The sequence below is a fragment of the Erinaceus europaeus genome, chromosome X (assembly GCF_950295315.1).
Source record: "Erinaceus europaeus chromosome X, mEriEur2.1, whole genome shotgun sequence".
Classification (NCBI taxonomy): Eukaryota; Metazoa; Chordata; class Mammalia; order Eulipotyphla; family Erinaceidae; genus Erinaceus; species Erinaceus europaeus.
In genome coordinates this window covers 118,144,998-118,172,022 of record NC_080185.1, presented here as the reverse complement: position 1 = coordinate 118,172,022, position 27,025 = coordinate 118,144,998, and the positions used below count along the sequence as shown (strand labels likewise).

The window sequence follows — 27,025 nt, the reverse complement described above, 5'->3', positions numbered from 1 at the left end:
ACTGAAAAAAGAAAAATGCTTTTGTGAAATAATTTATCATGGTATCAAGTGAATTTATAGACTTGAAAAAAAAATCAGTATATAGTATTGTGCCCACACCAAGGAAGTAGAAACAGACAAGACACTTTAGCTCAAGAAAGGTCTTTAAATGTTATCTGGTTCATTTTCACCCAAATTCTGGATCTGATTCTACAGTTCCTTCAGCAGGCAATAGTCAGCCTGCTTGGATACATCTGGTGACAGAAAGCCACCAAATTCCATCTGCTAGATTCCATTGCTAGTAAGTTCTTCACTTACAATGGGCCAAAGTCTATGCAGTGGCCCTCCCTTTGCAGGTGGCTTTATAGAAGACTAGATTCATTTCTATAACTAGTCCTTCAAACAAAAGAAATCACTTAATCTCACCCTTTCTAAACCATCTCTACCTGAGAACCATAGCTTCTTTGAACATTCTTCAAATGCAAAGAGTTTACACGACAAATACTGACTTGAAACAACAATAATATAGGGTGACTAAAAACAACAACAACAATTAGGACTACTTTCCACCAATATACTGAACTACCAGTTCATTGGATAGCATTAGGAATGTTCAACACACATTCTTCCTGTCATGCTGACCCCAGGGCCTATTCACTCCCAATCCCTTTGTACCTCTCCAAGGTTAGCTGGAGGGTGGTGTGGGGTTGTTTCCCTGACCTGCAAGAGGTATCCTGATAAGTTCAAACACAAGTAAAAACAATGAGATGAGATACTACTTTATACCTGTGAGAATGTCACACATTAGAATAGACAAAAAATATAATGGTTATGCAAACACACTGTCATGCCTGAGGCTTCAAAGTCCCAGGTTTAATCCTCTGCACCACCATAAACCAGAGCTGATCAGTGCTCTGGTTAAAAAAAAAAAAAGACAAAACAACACCAACTGAGGCTGTAGGGGGAAAGAAACTCTCACATTGCTAGGGAGAATGTAAATTAGTCCAGTCCCAGTAGAAAAACAGTCTGGAGACTCATCAGCAATTCTTTCCTGGGGCTATCGCCAAAGCAAACAAAGACACTGATCTGCTGAGACCTATACACACCTATGTTCATAACAGCACATTTTGTTATAACCCATACTTGGAAGCAGTCCAACAATAACATCATCATCATCATCATCATCATCATCATCATATTTATTGGCTAGAGACAGCGAGAAATCGAGAAGAAAGAGAAAGTGAGAGATACCTGCAGCACTGCTTCACCACTGGCAAAGTATCTCCCTTACAGGTGGGGACCAGGCGCTTGAACCCGGTCCTTCCACACTGTAACATGTGCTCAACCAGGTGTGCCACCACCCGGCCCCTCCAACATTATTCTAATGTGAGCATTGATGTGTCTAGGATAGGAACAGATTATGTCAGAGATAACCACATTCATTCAGGTCTGTGGTCTCAGAATCTAAGGGGGGCGGAATCTCCACCCAGTAGATTACATTTGATAGATTCAATCAGAATCAAAGAACTTTATTTGATGGGAGTTAGGAAGAAACAGATCTAGATGCTGAGTTTCTTTCCCAAAATCAGAGAGCAGAAGAGAGATTAGAACTCATGACTATTCCAGAGCTGCTCCCTATCCTTGGAAGTGCTGGCAGGATGAGACTCCAAGTCAAATTACCACCACTAAGTGCCACGCCTCTTCCAGAAACATGGCACATACTTCCTCTGCCCAGGGAAGCCCAGCCAAGTGTCACTGCCCATTTTCAGTCTCAGCTCTACAGGTCTCCTGACCCCTTGAAGATCACCAGCTCAAAGGAGAAATGCTTTCTCTTTCTACAGATATGACTTGAATTTATCTTAGTTTAAGAGAGTTTGGTCTGCTGGATATAAGAAAAGCTGTTGTTCTAACAAGAAGCCTTTACTAGCAGCACATTATAAATGACCTTGGGTGGAACAACAAAGCAGGTTATAGTCCATTTCAGATTCCACTGAAAATGAGAACAACATGTTAAAAATAAGTAGATAGGTAAATAACATACTAAGAATAAATAAAATTAAAGGGCATAAAGCATTCTCATCATTTGAGTAACTACATTGTAACATTAACTACATTTTCTCTCATGTTCTTACCTTATTCCCCTAATGGAAGATGCTGTAAAATTCCATTCATGAATTTGTTTCTGCAGGGATCAAAGAAAGAAGTCAGTAGTTTGATGCCCCCCATATGCAACTATCTCTATTTTGTTGTTGCTTATTTCATGCTATAATAAATAACTTCTATTTTACTGGCACTAGAGATGTGGGAGTAGTAACTATAGGGGGTTGGGCAGTAGCGCAAGGACCTGTGTAAGGATCCCAGTTCGAGCCCGCAACTTCCCACCTGTAGGGGAGTCGCTTCACAGGAAGTGAAGCAGGTCTGCAGGTGGTCTCTTTCTCTCTCCACCTTCCCCTCCTCTCTCCATTTCTCTCTGTCTTATCCAACAATGACATCATCAATAACAACAATAATAACCACAACAACAATAAAAACAAGGGCAAAAAAAGGGAAAATAAATAATACAAAATTTTTTTAAAAAAAAAAGAGTAGTAACTAACTATACGGGGCTAGGCTGTAGTGCAGTGGGTTAAGTGCACATAGTGAGAAGAACATGGACTGGCACAAGGAACCCAGTTTAAGTCCCCGGCTCCCCACCTGCAGGTGTCATTCTCTCCCCCTCTCTATCTTCCCCTCCCCTCCCAATTTCTCTGTCCTAGCCTATTAAAAAAAAAAAAAGGAAAAAATGGCCACCAGGAGCAGTGGATTCTCGGTACTGGCACCAAGTCCCAGTAATAACTCTGGAAGCAAAAAAAAAAAAAAAAGTAAATATATGCTGCAGAATTTGGAACACTTTTGGTGTTTCTTTTTTAAATTAATTAATTAATTAATTATTGACTAGAGACAGAAACTGAAAGGGGAAACGGAGAGATAGAAAGGGAGAGAGACAGAGAGATACCTGAAGCACTGCTTCACCACTTGTGAAGCTTTCCCTCTGCAGGTGAGGACCAGAGGCTTGAATCTGGGTCCTGTGTACTGTAATGTGTGTACTTAGCAAGGTTCACCACCGCCTGGTCCCCACTTTCAGTCTTTCTAACATTAAAAAAAAATTTTTTTTAAACCAGAGCATTGCTTAGATCTGGCTGGTGGTGGTACAGGGGATTGAACCTGGAACTGTGGAACCTTTGGCATGAAAGTCTTTCTGCATAACTATTGTAGTATTTTCCCTATCCCCTAATATTTTCTGATGTATTGGGGAGCAGCATAATGGTCAAATTGCTTTCCTGTCTGAGGCTCCAAGTCATAGGTTCAATCCCTGATACAGAGCCAAGCAGTGCTATGATATATGCACCATATATGTATATATATATATATATATGTATGTATATATATATATATATATATATATATATGATTAAGACTTAACAAGTTAAATTAATTTGCACCTCAAAATCCAGTCAAGAGCAAATGGTCTAAACTTTGAAAAAAATGCTCTGATATACAAATGGTAATGAAACAGTAAGAACACAGTTCCTTTCCCTGAGGCACACAGCTATCCTGCCTTGCAGCCAGGAGGGGCCACAGGATGGGTTTTGAGCATAGGGTATTTGCAAGTGTTCTGCACAACCAGAGGGGCTGGGTTAGAGAAACCTCCACAGCAAATCATCTATATTCTCTTTCTCTACCCACCATCAGATGTAATTGTTATGGAAATGTTTAGGGAAGGCCTCCTGAAGGAAGGACATTAGCACCTCCTTCCCCTGCACCCCACAGGAAACCAGGAACAGGGCCCAGATGCCAAGAAGTCTACATCCTGCAGCAGCATCTCCCTTCCTCCTGACTGCTAAGGCCATAAAATGCAGGTGAATGTAGATGTGAGCAGCTGGAAACAATGGCTGGAGTTACTCCCCTAGGGGTCCCGGAACCTCTGTGTCCTTTGCCCTGCCCTGTTTCCTCTTAATCCTCTGCTACAGAACAGGGACTCTGTAGCCAGTCAACAGCGTCAGGTTGAGCCTGATGTCAAGTTTCGAGACCTCCTTTGAATCTGGAGAGGTGGCAGTCGTTGACTATGTGGGTCATAGTCTGTCTGGAGCCGCAGGGGCAGTTCGGGTCGTCTCTGGCTCCCCAGCGGTGGAACATAGCAGCGCAGCGGCCATGGCCTGTTCAATAGCGATTGAGGAGGGCCCAATCAAAACGTGCTAGGTCAAAGCCGGGTTGATGCTTGCAGGGGTCTGTGATGAGGTGTTTGTTCTTTACCTCAGCTGACTGCCAACTCTGGCAATATTCTTTTCCATCTAAATTTTAAAGACATCTTCAATGAGACGAATCCAATGACAAAAAAGACTTAAGGCAAGAATAAACCAATGGGACTACAGCAAATCAAAAAGCTTCTGCACAGCAAAAGAAACCACTACCTAAACAAAAGAGATCCCTCACAGAGTGGAAGAAGATCTTTACATGCCATACACCAGACAAGAGGCTAATAACCAAAATATATAAAGACCTGACCAAACTAATGACCCCATCCAAAAATGGGGAGAGGACATGGACAGAATATTCACCACAGAAGAGATCCAAAAGGCCATGAAACATATGAAAAAATGTTCCAAGTCTCTGATTGTCAGAGAAATGCAAATAAAGACAACAACGAGATACCACTTCATTCCTGTGAAAATGTCATATAGCAGAAAAGGTAGCAGCAACAAATGCTACCTTTTCTAGGGTGATTAATGGTTTAGAGTCAAAGGAATCCACCTGCACTGCTGGTGGGAATGTCAATTGGTCCAAACTCTGTGGAGAGCAGTCTGGAGAACTCTCAGAAGGCTAGAAGTGGACCTATCCTATGATCCTGCAATTCCTCTCCCAGGGATATATCCTAAGGAAACAAACACACCCATCCAAAAAGATCTGTGTATACCTCTGTTCATAGCAGCACAATTTGCAAAAGTTGAGACCTAGAAGAAACCCATGTCCAACAACTGAGCAAGTTGTGGTCTATATACACAATGGAATACTACTCAGGTATTAAAAATGGTGATTTCACCATTTTCAGCCCATCTTGGATGGAGCTTGAAGGAATCATGTTAACTGAAATAAGTCAGACGCAGAAGGATGAATATGGGATGATCGATCTCACTCTCAGGCAGAAGTTGAAAAACAAGATCAGAAGAGAAAACACTAAGCAGAACTTTGACTGGTGTTGTATTGCACCAAAGTAAAAGACTCTGGGGTAGGTGGGGGGCGGGCAAGAATTCAGGTCCTGAAACAGGATGGCAGAGGACCTAATGGGGGTTTTATTCTTTTTTAAAAATGTATTTAATTTATTTATTCCCTTTTTTTTTGCCCTTGTTGTTTTATTGTTGTCAGCATTGTTTGATAGGACAGAGAGGAATGGAGAGAGGAGGGGAAGACAGAGAGGGGGAAAGATAGACACCTGCAGACCTGCTTCACCGCTTGTGAAGTGACTCCCCTGCAGGTAAGGAGTGGGGGGCTCGAACTGGGATCCTTACGCCAGTCCTTGTGCTTAACACCACATATGCTTAACCCGCTGCGCTACCACCTGACTCCCGGTAGCTTTATTCTTTTTTTAAAATTTGTTTATATTTATTTATTTTCCTTTTTGTTGCCCTCTTTTTTAACTGTTGTAGTTATTACTGCTATTACTGATGTTGTTGATAGATAGGACAGAGAGAAATGGAGAGCGGAGGGGAAGAAAGAGGGGGAGAGAAAGATAGACACTTGCAGACCTGCTTCACCACTTGTGAAGTGACTCCCCTACAGGTGGGGAGCCGGGGGCTTGATCTGGGATCCTTATGCCGGTCCTTGCGCTTCACACCACGTAAACTTAACCCGCTGCACTAATGCCCAACTCCCGGGTTTTTACTCTTATATGGAAAACTGGGAAAATGTTGTGCATGTACCAACTATTGTATTTACTGTTGACTATAAAACATTAATCCCCAATAAAGAAAAAAAAGAAAAAGAAAAACTGTCTATGTACAGGGATGGCTTAAACAGAAAAAGTTGCAAACTAACACGCATTGTATGATCTCACTGTAATGCAAAGTGAGATGTGGGCGGGTATGTTTATATTAAAGTGAGTTTAGGAAAAGGTACAGATAGTTACACACCAAATCAGGGCCAGGTTTGGGGGATTTGGACAGACATTCCCTTTATTCTTTTTTTTTGCTCAGCTCTGGCTTGTGGTGGGGGATTGAACTTGGGATGTTGGAGCCTTAAGGCACAAGAGAGTCTCTTTGCATAGAACTATGCTATTTACCCCCCAGCAGTAATTCCTTATCCAGCTCCTTGTGCTTTAACTAAGAAAGTCTATATCCATTCATCATCTCATTCATTCATTCATTCACTCATTCATTCATTCAAATGTGTATATATGCAAATGTCACGCACATAGATACAAAATATACATAAATATACTGTATACATACATATGCACATGCACACACAATGGAAAAAATGTCTGCTCTTTCAAATACAACAAACTGCCCTACTTAAAAATTAAATCACGGGGGTCGGGCAGTAGTGCAGCGGGCTTAGGGTACTTGGCACAAAACGCAAGGACTGGCATAAGGATCCTGGTTTTGAGCCCCCGACTCCCCACCTGCAGAGGGGTCACTTCACAAGCGGTGAAGCAGGTTTGCAGGTGTCTTTCTCTCCCCCCATCTTCCCTTCTCTCCATTTCTCTCTCCTATCCAACAACAACAACATCATGAACAACAATAATAGTAACTACAACAAAGATAAAACAACAAGGGCAACAAAAGGGAAAAAAATTAGCCTCCAGGAGCAGTGGATTTGTGGTGCAGGCACCGAGCCCCAACAATAACACTGGAGGCAAAAAGAAAAAACAATTAAAAAATTAAATCACACAGAATAGAGAGAACTGTAACTTTTTTCTTACCATTTCTGTGGGTGAGACATGCCACAGAGAAACTGTCCTTTCCTCAGCTTCACTGTTTATAGAGACATATGAAGGCTGGTATACTTTGGTTGGTTCTATCACCAGAACCTAAAGGAAGAAGAGTTTTCTGTAAGGTATAGAAGCTATTGCACAGGGTCCCCAGCCACATGAGGGGGGGGGGGAGTTCTGTGCTCTGGCTGCCAGCAGCAATGCTGCTCCACTTTGCAGATACTAAGTGCTCACCATATGTCAACAGTGTTTGAGTGTTCATGGAAAAGACAGCCAGTTCTTCCGGTGGAGGCCCAAGGTACCCCAGGGCAGGCCGAGCACCAGACAAGCAGGGCAGGAAACATGATACGACATCAAATAGTGGCAAGAAAGTAAAGGCAAGAGTGGGATAGATCAAGGAAAACATGGCTGAGGAATTGACAGAGAACAAAGGAGGAGGCTATACCTCTTGAAATGAGGACATAAGCTGGAGACCTGCACTTGGGCAACAAGTCTGCGAAAAGTGTAGAGGGATGAAAAGTGAGGGATATTTCATCAGTATTGTTGCAATGTGCTGAGGGGGTAGGTGGGGAAGGCAGGCAGTTGGGAGGAAAACAAATAAAGCAACATGTTTAAGACTGCTCAAGCTGGGTAGAGATTACTTCTGAGGGCCTGCCCCATCATCTTTGGGTGGGTTTTTTTTTTTTGTTGTTGTTGTTGTTTGTTTTTTGGTAGGTTTAAAATATTTCATAATTAAAAGAAGATTTTAGGACTTATTACTCAGAAACAAAATCTTTCTCATAATCATTTCAAACAATTTAATCTTTTAGTAGATATTTCATGAAATTCCTTAATACTGCCTATTCACAAAATCTCCTGGCATAAAACAAAACATTCTCTGAAGTTCAATTTCCAGAATGCTTAGACATCTTGTATCTCCTTATAAGATAGCTACAACAAACAAACAAACAAACAATGTAAAGCTCAATTCAGCTTTGTTTTTCAACAAAGTTTTTAAAAGTTTTTTTAGTGGCAGTGGAGACAAACTTGTTTCAACAGGTAAGAGCTTTGAATTCATTCTGAATTCTCATTGGCACTGTTCTAAGAGCAAGGTCTCTTGACCTAGACCCTATCCACATCTGGAACTGGATACATGTGGGTTGTGAAGTCTGTCCATATACTGTGTAAAGTATGGCAGTATCACGAGTCTCCAACCCACTAATGGACAGTAATACCACCTTCCCCCATAGTGTTGACAAGAAAAAGTGACTTCAGATTGAGCCAAATGTCCTCTGGGAGACAAAACCAGTCCCCGTAGAGACCCACCAATTTAGAGGACAGAGTCAACTCTTCGCAGTGAGATCTATCATTGGCTACTTCTAAGTAAGACAGAGGGATGTCCCAACATTTTCAATAATGTTGAGAGGTCAGTGCCTCTCTCTTTCTCTCTCTCTCTTTTCTCCCCTTGTATCTCAATTTCTCTCTGTCCTGTTAAGCAAAATAGAAAAAAAAAAAGGGGGGGAGGGATGACCACCTGGAGTGGTAGATTCATTGTGCCAGCATTGAGCTCCAGCAATAACCCTGGTGGTAATAAAAAAAATCAAATGTACAGAAACAGATTGAATGTATCTTACTGGAAATCTGAGTCCGTCAGTAACTTCATTTGCTGCCTCAAAAATGATATCCAGCCAGAAGCTAAGTCGTTCTTGCCTGGGTGAATGTTCAATAATAGGTTTCTTGAAGCGCTGAATTAATAACAAATTTTGAACTAATGATCGCAAGTACCTGCAAAAAGAAATCATAAGCACTAATAAATCAGACTCCCAAAGAAATCAAATAAAATTCAATTCCCTTCAAAAGAACATTCCCCCAAATTCTTACTTACTTAGATTCATATTGTGTATTGAATGCTTCACAGCCACTTGGCAGTCACATACTTAATTAAAAGAAACCCAAACAGTGGGAAAAATCAGTCAGTCTGACAAACTCAAACAATATGGCTTTTTACCAACATTGGGCTAAGCCTCAATTTTGGTACAAAGTGTTCAAAGTGTAAGGCTGGCAAGCATTTGATAGCTGTCTTAAATAACAAGAACAAAGAGTTTGAAACTACAAAAAGACAACAAATCAAGCTCATTGTCTCTTTTCTTTTGAAGTGTTTTGAGATAGCATATTTACATACAGTTGTAAGAAGTACAGAGAGGCCTCATGTACCCTTGCCTTATTTTGCCTCAACAATGACATCTTGTGCAATTCTAGATCACAGTCAGGATGGTGATATTGATACAGTAGAGAGGAAACTTTCCTGGCAACACAAAGACCCCCAACATGTTTCTTCCACAAACATGTCTACTTCCATCCTCTTCTAGACCCTGGCAATTCCTAACGTGAAACTTTTTTTGTTTCCTTTTCAGCAAGTTAGATTCCCAGCAGGCAGATTTTGAGTTCATGAAGTTTTGAATATGACCACACCTTCACCGTCTTCAGACGAATCAGAGTTTTGAAGACCTTGTTGCCCACACAATGATGATCATACTTTCTGGTAGTAGAAGAGATGTTTCAGCTGAAAATATCAAGTATTGTCCTTTGAGAATAAAATCTACAACTATGCTGGGGAAGACAGATTTTTCTTGGGCACTGTGCAACAAAGTACTAACTCAGTGCTGTTCAAGCTCTGTACATTGCAAAGAAAGGTCTAGCTCTTGACGAGCTTTAGGAGATCTATTCTAGAGACAGGCTGCCTGTTAAGAGTCTCTGCCTGGGCCTGGGCATGGGCATGTGCTGATGGTTTATGCTGATTCGCAGCAGGGCTCTTGGTTCATTCAGTATCAACGTGCCCTCCAGAAAGGCCGGGGGCTCAGGGACAGGGGTCAGCTACACAGGTGCTCCATACTCAGTACTTGGACACCAAGGCATGGTGAGTTTCCCAGATTGGTTGTCACACACCTTTGAAGGTGTACAAACAGCTCCCCTGGGAAAAGACAACTGGAAACTTGGCCCTGCCTCCCACTGAATTTTGTCCATGTACCTTTGGTCTCTACTCATTTTAACCTATTTACTTGTACTATAATAATCTATAACTATGAGACTAACCACTACTGAGAGTCCTGGAGAATCATGGGCCTGAAGGTAGCCTAGGACTCATAAGCTGCCAGGAGCCATTTCTCTGCTTTATAGATGATAAGCTTTGAGACAATGGAACCCCTCAAGACAAGTGTTAATTCCCCCCTGGGCAGGCCATTTCCCCTTAGGTAAACCATTTATCAGTAATCAAGTGAGTCAACACAAGTGAGTCAACACACAGTTTGGTTCCCGCCATTTGTTGCAAGGAACATTCCTCTTTGAAGTTTGCTCCCCCTTCCCCCTCCTTCAGCATTCCCTCTCCTTCCCCAAAGCCTTATAATGCCTGTGTTCACAGTAAAATTTTGCAGCTTGATCAGAAACCTGTCTTGCTGTCATTCTTCGTATCTCTTGTCCCTATCATTTCAGGTCTCATTGGGTTCCTAGCTCCTGTTCACCACCCTGCTGGTCGGGGCAATAAGCGTAAATAATCATTAATGCCCTAGGCAGCTAGCTAAATGTTGATGTAATGAGGATGCATTCAACACTGTGTCTTCTCTTCAGAGAGTCAGCTGTCTTGCCCAAATGCAATAATACACTGTATTCAAAGTGAGATTCTAGAAGCAGCAGCCACTCTGGGAAGGCTGGAGGCTCAGCCCAGCTCTGATTTCTCCTGGTTTCAGGGAACTTTCAGAGGTTTTGGGAACCAAATTTAAGTCCTTCAGACCAGGAAGAAATGGTGTCAAACCAGATCAGATAGAAGAGAGTCTGACCTCTTAAGAGTCCAGAGAGGTCCACTAAGCTAAGAAATGAGAGGGCAGACAAGGATGATTAGCAATAAAATTGCTTAATTATGTAAACAATCCAAAATTTAGAGGCTGGGGAGGTGGCTTAGAGGGCAAGTACAGGACTTGGCTTGCTTGTGTGAGACACCAAGGTTGATTCCCAGCACTGGAACAGTGGGTTCTCTCTTCAAATAAACAAACCTTAAAACATTTTAGAAAAAAAAGGGGTGAAAGTCAGATTAGAAATTTCTTTTAACGTGGTCTGGGGAGTGGCGCAATGGATAAAGCACTGGATTCTCAAGCACGAGGTCCCGAGTTCAGTCCCCGGCAACACATGTGCCAGAGTGATATCTGGTTCTCTCTCTCTCCTTCTATCTTTCTCATAAATAAATAAAATCTTTAAAAAAAAAAGAAAAAATAAATTTCTTTTAAGCCTAGCCCCTCCCTTTAGATAACTAACATAAATGTTTTGGAGAAGATTTATCATTCCATGGTTTGATCATGACAAATATTTGGGCAGCTATTGTAAGACTGTAGCCATCAATAAGATGATGTAGCCCAGTGCCTACTAGGGAAGCCAGGCATTATTCAATCCATTAAGGCTTCCCCTTAATCATATGCCCAACACCTATTTTTGATAAAATGAGCACATATGGGGGGGTAGGCAATGGCACACTTGGTTAAGTGCACACATTATCACGATCAAGGGCCCAAGTTCAAGCCTCTCCTTTGCTCCCTACCTGCAGGGGGGAAGCTTCATAAGTGGTGAAGCAGTGTTGCAGGTGTCTCTTTTTCCCCCCCCCCATTTCCCCCTCTCCTATCGGTTTCTCTCCATCCCATTTTAAAACATAATAAAAGGCCATCTTGTAGGCACTGAACCCGTGATAACCCTGGTGGGGGGGTGGAGAAAAAAATCCAGGCCCTCCTCCTTCACCAAAAACAAACACCCATGTAGAAAGAACAGTAGTTCTAAGTGTGGGCTCTAGACCAGAGGAACCAGCTTGTAACATGTAAATGCAAATTTCAGGTTCCATTCTACTTCCACTGAGCCAGAAACTAAGACTGGACTCATCAATCTGTGCTTTGATTAATACAGCTGATTCTGATAGATGCCAAAGTTCCAGAGCCACTGCTACAGGGAAGAAAGTGCCTTGCAATTGGCTTTCCTTCCTCTGTGATACATCACTCATACATTTCCTTATCTCTAAGCATTCGTTCTTACACATCTCGATGGCTGTCTAGTACACTATCTTAGGCTCACTGTGATGCCCTTACTTTCCTGACCATATCCCATCAGTGGGCTTTTTCTTTCTAGTTTTCATTTGTGCTGATCTTCATTTTCTTGGTGTGCTTTTTGGGTTTCTTTCCCACAAATCCACACTGGCACCAAACAGTGCTTCTAGGGCTCTAGATTGCCTGAAGAAATACTGAGGAGTGAGACCAGAACCCTGGGAATGGAGGAACAGACTCTCTGGGTGCATGCACCTGTCTGTCTCTTCCTCATGCACAACCAAGCCCCCCAAGGAGACATTCCTCCATCCATCCATGCTTCCTTCCTTCCTTCCCTCTTCTTTTAAAGATTGATTTGAGAGAGAAACCAGAGCATCTCCCTGGCATCTGTAGTGCTTGGAATCTCACTCGGGACCTGATGTATGCAAGCCTTGTGTTCTGCTACAAAGGCAATCTCCCAGCCTCAGAGCTGACCTTCCTGCTCCGACCTTGTTTTAAGGAAGGGTCAGAAGGAGACACCACAATCAATACTGTCACATCTTCCCTCTCCAGGGGAAACATTTCAGAACAAGATCACGCAGTAGACAAGTGCTGACCTCAAATGGACGACTCACCAGACTGGAGGTTTCAGCTTGAACAGTCTCTCTGCTGCCTGCACAGCCTTCCCCACATCACTGGCCAGCATGCTGACGGTGAAGAACTGCCCCACGTCCCAGTAATTGTTCATTTTCTCCAAGCTCCCTTTTCTTCCCAACAAACTGTTTAGGCGGACACCTTAGGAGGTGAAATTTTAGATAAAGGTGTGAGAAATCATTCTATTTTATATTGTACTATGCAAGCCTTTAGCAAGGGAGAAGTGGGTATTTCACTTTGGCTACTGTCACTTCTTTTTAAAATATAATGCTAGTGGGAGTTGGGCAGTAGCACAGCGGGTTAAGTGCACGTGGTGCAAAGCACAAGGACTGGCATAAGGATCCCGGTTCGAGCCCCCAGGCTCCCCACCTGTAGGGGAGTCGCTTCACAGGCGGTGAAGCAGGTCTGCAGGTGTCTGTCTTTCTCTCCCCGTCTTCCCCTCCTCTCTCCATTTCTCTCTGTCCTATCCAACAACGACGATATCAACAATAACTACAACAACAATAAAAACAACAAGGGCAACAAAAGAGAATATATACATAAATTAAATAAAAATGTTTTTAAATTCATACATATATACATACATATTGCTAGTTACTTTTTATGCAGTGCTGGGGGATGAAATCAGGGCCTGGTATCACATGCCTGGTATCACTGAGCAGTCTTCATAGAGATCAATTATTTTAGAGAAAGAAGAGAAAAAAGATAGAAGAGAAACAATTCATGCTGCTTCACCATCCATGGAGCTTCCCCAGTGCTGGCCATGGTGTTCCTATGTGGTACTGGGGCTTGAACCTAAGACCTAAGAATGGTAAGGTGAACTATCTGAACATAAATTATCAGCACTAACCTTGTGCTAACAATACAGAAACATCTGCATTAATAAACAGCTTTACCTATTTTTCTTAGTTCTATAGAAGTTTCAAATTGTTGTCCAGCAACTATCAGCAAAACCGCAAGGTTAATTCCTGAATAAAGTGATGGCTGGAGCTCAAATCCTTTGTGATACCTGTAATTAAAGAACCATCAAATGCTTATTATCTCAGATTATGGCAGGAAAAAAAACTGTGTAAATAATGAAGCCAACCTTTCTCATGAAAACATCCAAAACTAATCTATGACATTCCAGTTTTCCCCATAGCTTTACAAATAACTACATGCAGCACTCAAGCTACTTAAAAAAAAAATGTCCTCGTGGTAATTCATATTTGAATATGAAAATCTTCCCCCCCTTCCTGAATACAAAAATCTTTTTACAAGGTTTATATTGGTATTATAAGAACCCATACTTATCAATAAAATTAAGGAACTATATCGGGATGCATTGGATCGACCTTCTCGTGGTGCATCCCGTGAGTACCCATTCATTGGGGAAACTGACGATCCTTCCTAGCCGACTGAATCCACATGGATCCCAGTCACTTTCAAAGCCAGCAACAAGCAGCTCCTGACAGCTTTCAACCTAACCTGTTGACCTGCTACGGAAGAAGGGCAAACGCTAGAAGAAGGAACTATATTAAAGTGGATACAAAAATTTAAAACTTATTATAATCCTGCCCCCCCCAAACACACCTCATTTTAAAAGACTTCAGGGCCAGACAGTGGTGCATTTGGCGAAGCACACAGGTTACCATGTGCAAGCACTTGGGTTTGAGCCCTTGCTCCCCATTTGCAAGGGGAGGGGACGCTAAAAGAGTGGTGAAGCAGGTCTGCAGGTGTCTATATTTCATCCCGCTCTTCCTCCCCTCCCTTCCCAATTTCTCTGTCTCTACCCAAATTATAAAAAATATTCCATGTCCTATTCATGTTTTTCCCTCTTGTTTTAATATGACAAATTATCTAGGGAGACAAATAATCTAGATGATCTCATCTGAAGCCAGGGGGGCGTGACTGGAAGACTAAGCTTCATCTGCTCCTGTAGCCACTGCCACTATCGTCTGAAGTGAACAGAAAAAGGTTCCTATGGTTTTTTTTGAAGGAGTCACTGGCAGTCATTTTCTGACCTGGAGGTTGAATTCTTCACCACTGGTGGGAACACAGCTACCTACTCTGGCTCTAGCCAACACTAATATCCCAGCCTTCCCTTCCCTTCAGCAACCAGAGTGACTCCTCTCTATCATATAGCACAACAGATTCGATTGGGGATTTACTAAGAAAAACACATGGTCTTATACTACTAATACTTTGGTGAAGCTATAAGATTCATACACACAAATATTGATTGTAAAAGCACAAGTGTGTTAAGTATTCTAAAACCACACAAGTCTACAGGAACTCACAAGAGAGATGTAGAGCCAATTTCAGAGACTTGGGATATGGCATGAAGATGGACAAAACTATAATGACAGTGACTAGGAAGGGCACGCCCCTGGCCCCAAACATAGAAAATGGCAGATGCAGAGATGGGAACTTGGGGAACTCCTAAGAAACTTCCACTCTGTTGGACATAGAACATGTAGTAGAGGTGGTGCACCTGGCTGAGCGCATGTTACAATGTGCAAGGACCTAGGTTCAAGTCCATGGTCCCCACCTGCAGGAGGAAAGCTTCATGAGTGGTGAAGCAGGGCTGCAGGTGTGTCTGTCTCTCTTCCCCTCTATCTCCCCCTTCTCTCTCAATTTCTGGCTGTCTCTATCCAATAAATAAAAGATAATAAAATAGTTTCTAAAAAAAGAACATGCAGTAGAAAAGAGGGTTGTGGGTAGAATGGGAAAAGTTTGTCAAATGCAGGGAACAGGGAGACATGGTAGATCTCTCTGCTTTAGGAGGAACAATCTTTTAAGGGTTGATTTTAGAAATACCACTCAAGAGTCTACTTGGGAAACTGTTAAGAGAATTCCTGGAAAGAAAGTTTAAAACATGGGAGTAGCATTAAGAGTGATGATGTAGAAGGATCAGCAGGAACAGAGAGGAGAATTATAGAAGGGCTGGAATTGGGAACTGACTGCATGTCAGGGGAATCACATTAGTAGACATTAACCAAAGAGGTAAGCCAGGGAACCAGTGAATTTGAGTAAGTAGGCAAGACTCTGGCAGCCATGTTTTGTGGAGAAGAGAAAATGACTAACACATGGAGTCTTAAATGCCAGCACCTTTAGTCAAAGCAGGTGGACAGAGTGGGGCCAAAGTGGGCCCACAGCTTAGGAAGGGCGACAATTAAGGATGGGAGTGACTAGAATGAGCAGGTGAGAATGTGAGTGGAAGAGAACAGAGGCTCCAACAAGTGTGGAAGGAGATAACAGGAGCACTTAGAATTCAATGAGTAGAACAAGTAATGCCAAGAGCTCTTATGAGTGAACTGGACACGGTGGGCTATTTGTCCTTATCTCCACTGTCTAGAAAATAATGTTTCCAGCCACAGTAACTTCTCAATAATTATTTGTTGAATAAGTGAAGTGACAAAGGGATTAACAGTTCACTGAGAAGATCTTGGTGGCAGTCAAAAGGGATTCTGGAAGGCATAGCTCGGGAAGGACTATGTTGAATCTTTCGTATGCACTCTATTAAATAAATTGGGGAACTTAAAGGAAGAACATTCCCATTAGAACCCTTCTGATGTATGGAGCTGGAGAGATAATAGAATAGTTATGAAAATGACTTTCATGCCTGAGGCTCGAAAGTTCTAGGTCCAATCCCCAGCACCATCAGCCACAGTGGAGCAGTGCTCTGGTCTTTCTCTTCCCTTCTGTACCCCTAATTGAAGTAAGGAGAACTTAAAGAATTATATATTTTTTAAAAAAACCTGATGCCTGAAGATTTGCCTGTGGTAGAAGGGATCTAGAAAGAGCAGGAGAGCTTGAGAAAGTGTGCTCTTTGGAGAGAGGCAGGAGCTCGAGTAGGGTGGGGGTGTTTACCATTCAATGGCCCTGTCTCGGCTGGCCTCCTCTTTGCAGTCTGAATCCAAGAAGATATCCTTGTAGATCCTTCCACACAGGCAGAACATGTCGGGGGCTGGGTGGTCACAACTCTGCAGAACCTGGAGCATAGCCTGCAGAGCCTTCTGACGGTCACCTGCATGGTTTCGCCTGGAAGATTAGAGTCATAATATTCCAAGTGCCAGAATCAAGGCATGCATTCATTCTGTCAAAGACTAGGTATAAGGACATCGTACTTCAGCAAGATAAAAACAGTCTAAGTCATCTTAATTTTTTTTTTAACAACTTCATGCAGTCACTTTCAGGGACCTTAGTGGCCCCAGTGTTATTTAGGCTTGTAACATGGCTTTACTACTGCCAGCTTATTCAAAAACACAATCAGGGAAGCAGATTCATGGACTGGCTTCAAATTCATTTTTACTTTTCAAACAGAATAGCTACACCAGGACATCTCATACTATTATATGTAGCCTCTGCTTGAGCCTTTTTCTTTATATTAGACTTGAAGTGGAGATGAAAGCATTCGCAGATCAATGTATTTGGACAAGACTATGGCAGTCTTCTGTGGTTGAAGGGAGACAAAGATTTCAGAAGCTAAGCCTTAATCAGGAGAATGAAACTGTCTGACAAAAAATTCTTTTAAAAAAGTGGTAGGGTTCCCATATTCACAAAGCCTAGATGACTCTGGAAATGTATCTTCGCATTTCAACTGATGGCAAGTGAATGAGACAACAGGGAAAATGTGAACACTGATACTAAGCAATGATTATTCATTTTTAGGTATAACAATTGTGATTAAGTTTTATAAAAGTATCCTTAATTTTTACAGGTATATACTGAAATATCTATGGATAAAATACTGTTTTCAGTTCATAGTCATTATAATATTATGGGCAACGAGAGGGGTATGAAGGAAGCAAGACCAGCCATGCCATGGTAGTTACTGAAATGGATAATGGCTACATGAGGGATTCATTGTACTATTCCCTACTTTTCAATTAATTTAAAAGTTATATAAGAACAAAAAGGTAAAAGTTACCCATACCAACTCAGCAATTCTATTTCTAGATTCTATAATACAGAAGTATTTTTTTCAAGAACCTTTGAGAGTGAAGGTGTCATACAGCACAGTTCACAACAGTGAAGAAAAATCCTAATGTCCATTAGGAAAAGAATGGTGACATGTTTTCAAACAGCAAACTTATAGAACACCATAAGATGCTTAGAAAGCAGCAGCTCTATATATAATCATATAGAAAATATCCCTAACAGTTCAAAGAAATACATTGCTGAACCAAGTGAACAGGATCCTATTTGCAGTAAACATTATTTACATATGTGATTATGTGCATAGACAAAATCCTGGAAGAGATACACATTAAATGTTCAAAAATCGTCACTAGGGTTTGTACAAGGTGTTCCTGTGTAGCTTTTGCTAATAACTATTCTAATAAAGGAATCAAGAGATAATTCTTTTTAATTTCTTGAAAACAGGCTCTACTGTACTTTCTTTCCTGAGGGCCTGGACTTGGACCTAAAACAAAAACAGAAAAAGAAAAATAAGTCAACCTACTGCATCATCCAAAAAGACAGATTAGTGCCTAAAGAGCCTTACCCTCCTAGTGGAGTTCTGAACGAGATTCAAGTCCTAGAAAATTACTTGATTATTTTCTTTATCCCCAAAGATGGAAAAGAGCTAGACCTATTAGAGAGTTTGTTCGATTGATACCATGGGTGCTAGAGCAGTATGTCTTTATTCTCTTAGTGTTCAGTACAGGGCTAATCTAGACACTAGAATGCACAAGGACCCAGGTTTGAGTCCCTGCTCCTCACCTGCAGGGGGGACCTTTCATGAGTGGTGAAGCAGGTCTATAGGTGTCTCTCTCTCTCCCTCTCTAACGCCTCCTCCTCTCTCAATACTATCATAGAATAAAATAGAACAAAAGGAAGAAACAGCCACTGGGAGAGGTGGATTCATAGTGCCGGCACTGAGCCCCAGTGATAACCCTGGTGACAAAAAAAAAAAAAAAAAAAAAAGTCCTAGAACTGAAAACTACAAAAATATAGAAGCAACCACTGAATGGGTCTAACACCAGATTAAAAGAATTAATCAATGAACCAGACTACAGGCCAATCAAAAGAATCTAAAATGGGGCTGGAATCATGGCAGGATGGGGATAAAATATTGGAAATATCTTCAATGTGGTTATAGTTATAAGAATATACTTGAACTTACTCAAAGTGTTCACTTAAAATAGGTGCATTACAGGGGCTGGATGGTGGTTCAGCAGGTTAAGTGCACATAGTATGAAGCGCAAGGACCCACACAGGATCCTGGTTTGAGCCCCTTGCTCCCCACCTGCAAGGGGTCGCTTCACAGGTGGTGAAGCAGGTCTGTAGGTGTCTATTTTTATCTATCTTCTCCTCCCTTCTCAATTTCTGTCCTATCCAATAAAATAGAAAAAAAAAAAAAAAGGCCACCAGGAACAGTGGATTTGTAGTGCAGGTACAGAGCCCCAGTAATAACCCTGGAGGTTTAAAAAAAAAAGTGGGAGTCGGGTGGTAGTGCAGCAGGTTAAGCGCAGGTGGCACAAAGCGCAAGGACCAGCAGAAGCGGAAGGATCCCGGTTCAAGCCCCCTGGCTCCCCACCTGCAGGGGAGTCACTTCACTCCCCCCCCATCTTCCCCTCCTCTCTCCATTTCTCTCTGTCCTCTCCAAGAACAACATCAATAATAACTACAACAATAAAACAAGGGCAACAAAAGGGAATAAATAAATATTAAAAAATTTTTAAAAAGTGCATTTCCAAAGCAAAGGACTCTGGGGGAAGGACAAGGAGAGAGGTGAAGGGAGGGGAGCTTTCAGGTCATGGTACGAGATGGACATAATTTGGGAGTGTTTTACAAAGGGGCCAGGTGGTGGCACACCTGGTTGGTTAAGTGCACACATTACAGTGTACAAGGACCCAGGTTCAAGTCCCTGGTCCCCACCTGCAGGGGGAAAGCTTTACATGGTGAAGTAGGGCTGCAGATGTCTCTTTCCCGCTCTACCTTACCCTCCCCTCTCAATTTCTCTCTATCCAATAATAAAAATATAATTTTAAAAAGTTTTGGAAGGGTCTGGTGGTAGCACAACGGGTTAAGCTCACATGGCACAAAGCTCGAGGACCAGCAGAAGGATCCCAGTTTGAGCCTCCAGCTCGCCACCTGCAGAGGGGTCGCTTCACAAGTGGTGAAACAGGTCTACATGTGTCTTCTATCCCCTTTCTTCCCCTCCTTGATTTCTCTCAGTCCTATCCAACAACAACAGCAACAACAATAAACAAGGGCAAAAAAAGGGGAAAAATGGCCTCCAGTAGCAGTAGATTCTACCAATCCCCAGCAACAACCCTGGAGGCAAAAGAAAAAAAAAAAAAAGGAAAAAGAAAAAGTGTTTGCAAGACATTTGGTGAGGTGAGAAATTGTACCCATAGGCCAACAGCCATACTCTAAACTGTTTACCTCCCAATAAAAAAAATTTTTAAAGGGCACATTTTGCTGTAAGTTGTACCTTAATGACATCTTAATAAAGTTTATTTAAAATATGTAGAAACTGGGGCCAGGTGGTGGCGCACCTGATTGAGTGCTCATGTTACAATGCTCAGGAACCTGGGTTCGAGCCCCCCCCAGTCCCCATCTGCAGAGGGAAAGCTATGCGAGTGGTGAAGCTTAGTGCTGCAGGTGTCTGTCTCTCCTTTCCTTATGCGCAAACGCCATGTGCGCTTAACCCGCTGCTCTACCACCCAACTCCCTGTCTCTCCCTTCCTATCTCTCCTTTCCCTCTCGATTTCTGGCTGTCTCTATCCAATAAAGATAATTTTATGGAGTTGGGCAATAGCGCAGCGGGTTAAGCACACATGGTGCAAAGCACAAGGACCTGCGTAAGGATCCCAGTTCAAAACCCCCCCCCCCCCGGCTCCCCACCTGCTGGGGAGTTGCTTCACAGGCGGTGAAGCAGGTCTGAGGGTGTCTATCTTTCTCTCCCCCTTCCCGTCTTCCCCTCCTCTCTATATTTCTTTCTGTCCTACTCAACAACATCAATAACAATAAACAAGGAAAACAAAAGGGAGTATTTATTTTAAAAAAAGATAATTTTAAAAAGGTAAAAAAAAATATGTAGAAACAGAAGTGTTTCTAAAAGTTATGTGTCCTGCTGGGCTAGTGAATGCTGTCTGTCTGTCCTCAGATGCATTCCTGGCTTCACTCCGCTTTGTCTTAAAAGGCTGCGGACTCCCAGGCTGGAGCTGACAACCAGCAAGGTGCTGCCAGTGGGAGGCACTGATGGACAAGCACCTGGAGAACGGGAAGAAATCTGAATATTTTTTCTCCCTTTTTTGTGTGGAAGTTCCAGCTCCAGTGCATCTCTTCTACAGACATAGTTCCCACCTGCAGGCTCATAATAGTTCCAGGTGAGCCTGGCTCCTAGGTTCTGTTATCATTACCTCTTTCCTGTGTCTCTCCAGTCAAGTGAGGGATGGTGGCAGCTTCCTATCGATGCTAATTTCTATGCTGTCTCAGTTTCCTGTTTGCCTTTGTAGCTCTTCCATCAGCTGTATGACCAATTTCCTACATTAAATTTCTTCTACTTGAAATGCATAGAGTGGCTTGTTTCCTGACTGGAAGCTGACAGACACAACTGCCACAAGAAAGCAGGTGCTCTATTCCTGCTAGATGTCTCATAATTAGACAAGAAAACAGGGTGGGAGACAGTTCACTGGACAAGGTACTCACAAGTTCATGTTTGAGACCTGGTACTATATGGGTGATTCTATGGCACTGGCGAAAGCTCTGATGCAGTGATTGAAAAAAAAAAAAAGTGGCCTGGAAGTAATGAAACCCTGTGAATGTTTTCAAAGTTCGTCCACGCTGTATATTGTATCAGTGTTTCATTCCTTTTTATGGCAGAGTAACATCCATTGAATCTATAGGTGACACCTGATACATTCATTTACCAGTTGATGAAATTTGGGCTATTTCCTCTTCATGACCATACCAGGGAGGTTTCTATGCGCCTGACTAGGGAGTGATGCACATCACTTAGTGCATTTCATTGGGCAACACTGTATTATATTAATATGAGGTGTCAGAATAGGCAAATCCACAGATATAAAATCAATGGGTGACTTTCCAGGGCTAGGAAGTGAGATGGGGGAGTAGAGAATAAATGTTAATGGGTTGTCAAAACAGATTAGTGGTTGGTGAGGGCCAGGGGACACAAGGGTAAGTGTCTAGAAATGGGGATGAGCTTAGAGGAGGGAAAATATCCTAAAATGACAACTGTGATGGTTCTCTGTGGATATGTTTAAAAATGACTGACTTGTACATTTTAAATGGAGGAATTGTGTGCTATGTGAATTTTATCTCACGAATTTTTGTTTCCAAATTACACATACAAAACTTCCCTGGAAATTGACCATGGTCTAATTATCTAGCTGAAAGGAGGTCTAAGGAGGAGAGGGCAGAGTCTCAAGATGAAGAGACTGGATCCTCGAACAATCACCTAGAGAAGACTGTCCATGATAAACCAGAATAAATAATGTATGAGTGATAATAAAATTTCAGTAATGCTAAGCCCCTGATTCCATTTGAATATTTGTTATAGCAATAATCTCAACCCTCAACACCACCAAAGGCATGTCCCTTCTGTAATTTTTTTTTAATTCTTTTTGTGTGTGTGTGTGTTTGCTGTTAGGTATTTTTTATTATCATTTATAAAAAGGAAACATTGACTAAACCATAGGATAAGAGGGGTACAACTCCACACAATTCCCACCACCAGATCTCCGTATCCCATCCCCTCCCCTGATAGCTTTCCTATTCTTTATCCCTCTGGGAGCATGGACCCAAGGTCATTGTGGGATGCAGAAGGTAGAAGGTCTGGCTTTTGTAATTGCTTCCCCGCTGAACATGGGCGTTGACAGGTGGATCCATATTCCCAGCCTGCCTCTCTCTTTCCCTAGTAGGGTGGGACTCTGGGGAATCAGGGCTCCGGGACACATTGGTGGGGTTGTCTGTCCAGGGAAGTCTGGTCGGCATCCTTTTAATGGACACCTAGAATCCCACACTGGTGTGCAGCTGCTTCTGTGCTATCCCCGACCTTTGCTTATTTAATTGATTTTGTGTGTGTGTGTGCTATTGAGGTGTATGAAATCCTTATCTATTTTGGACATTTATTTATTTTATTCCCTTTTGTTGCCCTTGTTTTATTGTTGTATTGTTGTTATTATGTCATGGTTGTTGGATAGGACAGAGAGAAATGGAGAGAGTTGAGGAAGACAGAGAGGGAGAGAAAAAGATATGCACCTGCAGACCTGTTTCACCGCTTGGGAAGCGATTCCCTTGCAGGTGAGGAGCCAGGGGCTCAAACCAGGATCCTTACACTGGTCCTTGTGCTTTGCACCACCTACGCTTAACCCACTACGCTACTGCCCGATTCCCTATGTTGGACGTTTCTTATCACATATATGGTTTAAAAACTTTTTTGTCCCATTCCACAGTTGGCTTTTCCTTTTTGCTCATCATTTCCTTGGCCATGCATAATTCTGTAGTCCCACAAAATTTTGCTATATTTTCCCATGCTCAGTTTCAAGACCAATGTCAAGTGGCTTTCCCCATTTTCTTCTACAAGTTTATGGTTTCAGGTGCTATATTTAAGTCTATTGTCCATTTCCAGTTCATTTTCTTGTTCAACTTAAGATAAAGGCCCAAATTTGATTTGTTTGCATGTGAAGACTTAGTTCTCCCAATGGTACGAAATTTGGGCCCTTGCCCAATCAAATGACTGTACATGTACGTTCATTGCTAGCCAATCTATTCTGTTCTGCTGGTCTGTGTGTCTGTTTTATGCCAGTGTCATATTTCTGATGACAGCTTTGTGATAATACAGCTTCAAATCAGTATACATGACACCTTCAGTCTTGCTGCTTTTTGTAATATTGTTTTTACTATCTGGAACCTTTTGTGGCTCTACATGAATTTTAGGGTTTTTTTTTTCTCTCCCTATTACTGTTAGAAATTTCACTGGGATTTTGACAGTGATTTTATAATCATTTTATATGGCATAAGGCAACCTCCCCATCTGAATTAAGTCCAAATAGGGGGACTAATGCAGGAGGGACTTTATTTATTTTTAGAGACAGGCATAGAGAGAACAAAAGAAACCACAATACCAAAGCTTCCTTCAATGCAGTGGGGACAAGGCTCAAACCTGGGTCATACATAAGGCAAAAAGGACTGAACTTTTAACAACTGCCTTCCTGCTGCCAAGGGTTGTGTAGGCCATTTGCATATAGTGTCTGATGTAATCACACCATCAACATCAGCACCTCTACCTGAAAATGAATAGACTCAGGCTCCAGTTCATGAGTCAATTACCTGGTCACCATCATGATGTTGGCCCATGACTGGACCATCAATCAAAGCACCATGGTTGGACCATCTTCTCACATGCTCACTGCCCCCTTGTACAGCAATGGTTTCAAAGAAGGCTAATTTTGTCCTCTGGGGAAGTTAGTGTCTGGGATCAAGTGTGTCACAACTGAGGGGAGGGGAGGGGAGTACTGGCCTTGAGTGGGTAGAGATGGTGATCTTATTGCCAAACACCCCCTAGTGCCTAACCTCCCAACACAGAAGTCAACGGCCCCAAGCCAATAGCACCCATTGAGAAAGCTGCTATGGAGTAATCAACAGGGAATTTTTGACAAACTTGCTTTTGCACAAATATCTACATCAATAACCATTCAAAAAACTTACCTCAGAGAAACAAACTTTTTCCAGCAATGTTTGTGAGCTAACATTACTCATCATTTTTCTTCTTTATGGAATTTCTTCAGTTATTTTCTCTGGGGCTGGGGGAATGGCTGATTGGGTAGGATATGGGACTTGCACCCTGAGACACAGGTTCAATTCCCAGCTCAGCTGAAGGGTGCTCTGGGCATTCTCACAAAATAAATGAGTACTTAAAAAAAAAAAAAAACACAGGGAGTCAGGCGGTAGCGCAGCGGGTTAAGCACAGGTAGCGCGAAGCTCAAGGACTGGTGTAAGGATCCCAGTTCGAGCCCTTGGCTCCCCACCTGCAGGGAAGTTGCTTCACAGGCTGTGAAGCAGGTCTGCAGGTGTCTATCTTTCTCCCCCTACCCCGTCTTCCTTTCCTCTCTCCATTTCTGTCCTATCCAACAATGACTACAACAATAAAACAAGGGCAACAAAAGGAAATAAAAACATTTTAAAAAGATAAAAAAAAAACCTGGGCTGCCAAAATATCTCACATAGACCCAGGTTCAAGCCTGGCCCTCACTACACTGAAGGAAACTTCAGTGCTCTCTCTCTCTCTGCCTCTCTCTGTCTGCAAAAGTCAGCCTTAAGTGAAGCCCCAGTGATGGAGGGAAAATAAAAACTTCTGTGGTGGCAAGTCTCTATCTTGCTAGTAGTTGATATTTGGAGATGGTCAGAAGTTCTCTCATACTTGTTAAAAATGTGGGTAGTGAATCTACACAGTGACACTCACAGCCAAGCATCTGCTTCACACCAGAATATTTCACTCACCTTCAACCACGTGGTTGGTGTCAGCAGATGAAGAAACGAAAGCTTTGACAGGTTTAGCACACTGACTCCAGCCCCAGTACTTTAGTAAAGGATCTGGAAATTCATATTCAAATGTTTGCCTCAAAGTCCACGGCGATGATGCTTATTGGATGCCATGGAAGCTGGCTCTTCAAGACAATTCCTCATAAAGGGTCCCCTCTCCTCTGGCACTGTAATAGCCTGAATAGCAGCAGTGCCAAAAATCACTAGAAGTCCAATGCGCTATCCATTGCACTACAGAGCCACCTAGCAGTGCCAAAAATCAATGCAGTCTACTGCAGCACAATTTGTCTGAAGGTCGTTGGTAGTGTATATACATGAGTGAATGTTTTTTTTTTTAAAGATAGATTTATTTATTATAAGGGGAAGGAGAGAGACGACCAGATCACTGGTAAGCTCTGGCATAAGGTAATGCTGGGGATTGACCCTGTGGTCTTGGGAGGTCTCAGGCATAAATGTCTGTGCTATAGCATGTTCAACGATCACCCCAGCCCTGAATGTTTTTTTTTTTTTGCCTCCAGGGTATTGCTGGGGGCTCGGTAAGGAATCCACTGCTCCTGGAGGCTATTTTTTTCCTTTTGTTGCCCTGCTTGTTTATCATTGCTGTCGTTGTTACATAGGACAGAGAGAGATGGAGAGAGGAGGGGAAGACAGAGGAGGAGAGAAAGACAGACACCTGCAGACCTGCTTCACAGCCTGTGAAGCAACTTCCCTGCAGGTGGGGAGCTGGGGGCTCGAACCGGGATCCTTATGCCGGTCCTCGCGCTTTGCGCCATGTACGCTTAACCCACTACGCTGTTGCTTGACCCCTGAATGTATTTTTTTAACCACTCACTGACATCAGTTACCTGTCTTGAATTCACTCTTAGCACAAAGCCTTTTCACTGCCACGTGATTAAGCCAACAAATGCAGGAGGGATGAAAGGAGGAAGCTGACCTGGGAAATACACAAGAAAGGGCAGATGGAAATGCTTGAGAGTCAGTGTTTTATCCACTGCACTATCTCCCAGACCAAGGGCAGATGGAAATGATTAGTCCTTAGGATAAATCTTTTTCAGGCACAAATAATTCATTTCTCAAAATGTTTTTAGGGGGAGGGGAGTAAAATTATGCATTATAGCTTGGGGATAATGCACCTGATAGAATGTTACTTTACCACGTTTGAAGCCCAGAGTTTAAGCCCCTCCACCACATGGGAGCACCATGGATGGCACCAGAAGGAGCTCCATGGATGGTGGAGTAGCACTGAGGTGCATTTCCTCTTTTGTCTCCCTCCCTTAACTATGAAGTTGGACTAAGGAGGCTGCTGAGTATGACCCAGGTTCGAGCCAGCCTCCACCACATTGAAGGAAGCTTGGGTGCTGTGGTCTTGTTCATATTCTCTCTGCTTTTCTACCTCTATCTAAAGTAAACTAATTATCTATTATGGAAGTGGGTTGTCTTTCAGGCAACTGAACTTTCAAAAGGCAGAGTTTTAGGGGAAGTGGTTTAATGAATATGCCACAATATTGTTAAATTTGTGCACACAAAATACTATGCTTAAATTAGAGGTTTCTGCTCCCAGATGTCCTTCTTATCAGCTATTATATTTTGTGTCCTTGACTTCATTTTTTAAAATATTTTTTTCTTTATTTATTGGCTAGAGACAGGCAGAAATCAAGAGGGAAGGAGGTGATAGGGAGAGAGACAGAGAGAGACACCTGCAGCCCTGCTTCACCACTTGCAAAGCTTTCCCTCTGCAGGTGGGGGCCAGGAGCTCGAACCCAGGTCACTGAGCATTGTAACTTGTGCGCTCAACCAGGTGTGCCCCGACTTCATTTCTTTTCTTTTTTTTTTTTTGCCTCTTTGTGATCTGCTATTGTTGGTTCTGGGGGGTTCATGGTAGAGTGCACAAGTC

General features: G+C 42.5%; 1 protein-coding gene across 1 annotated transcript in view; it reads right to left on the bottom strand.

The window, feature by feature from the left end:
- Window positions 1-27,025, bottom strand: part of MAP3K15 (mitogen-activated protein kinase kinase kinase 15) — a 119,754-nt gene that overhangs the window by 27,088 nt on the left and 65,641 nt on the right. Inside the window, exons 7-12 of the mRNA XM_060182930.1 lie at window positions 16,486-16,656; window positions 13,530-13,642; window positions 12,615-12,774; window positions 8,560-8,710; window positions 6,938-7,045; window positions 2,112-2,161 (exon numbers count right to left, since the gene is read on the bottom strand). Coding sequence (XP_060038913.1) covers window positions 2,112-2,161; window positions 6,938-7,045; window positions 8,560-8,710; window positions 12,615-12,774; window positions 13,530-13,642; window positions 16,486-16,656 — 753 coding nt within the window. The remainder of the gene's footprint in view (window positions 1-2,111; window positions 2,162-6,937; window positions 7,046-8,559; window positions 8,711-12,614; window positions 12,775-13,529; window positions 13,643-16,485; window positions 16,657-27,025) is intronic.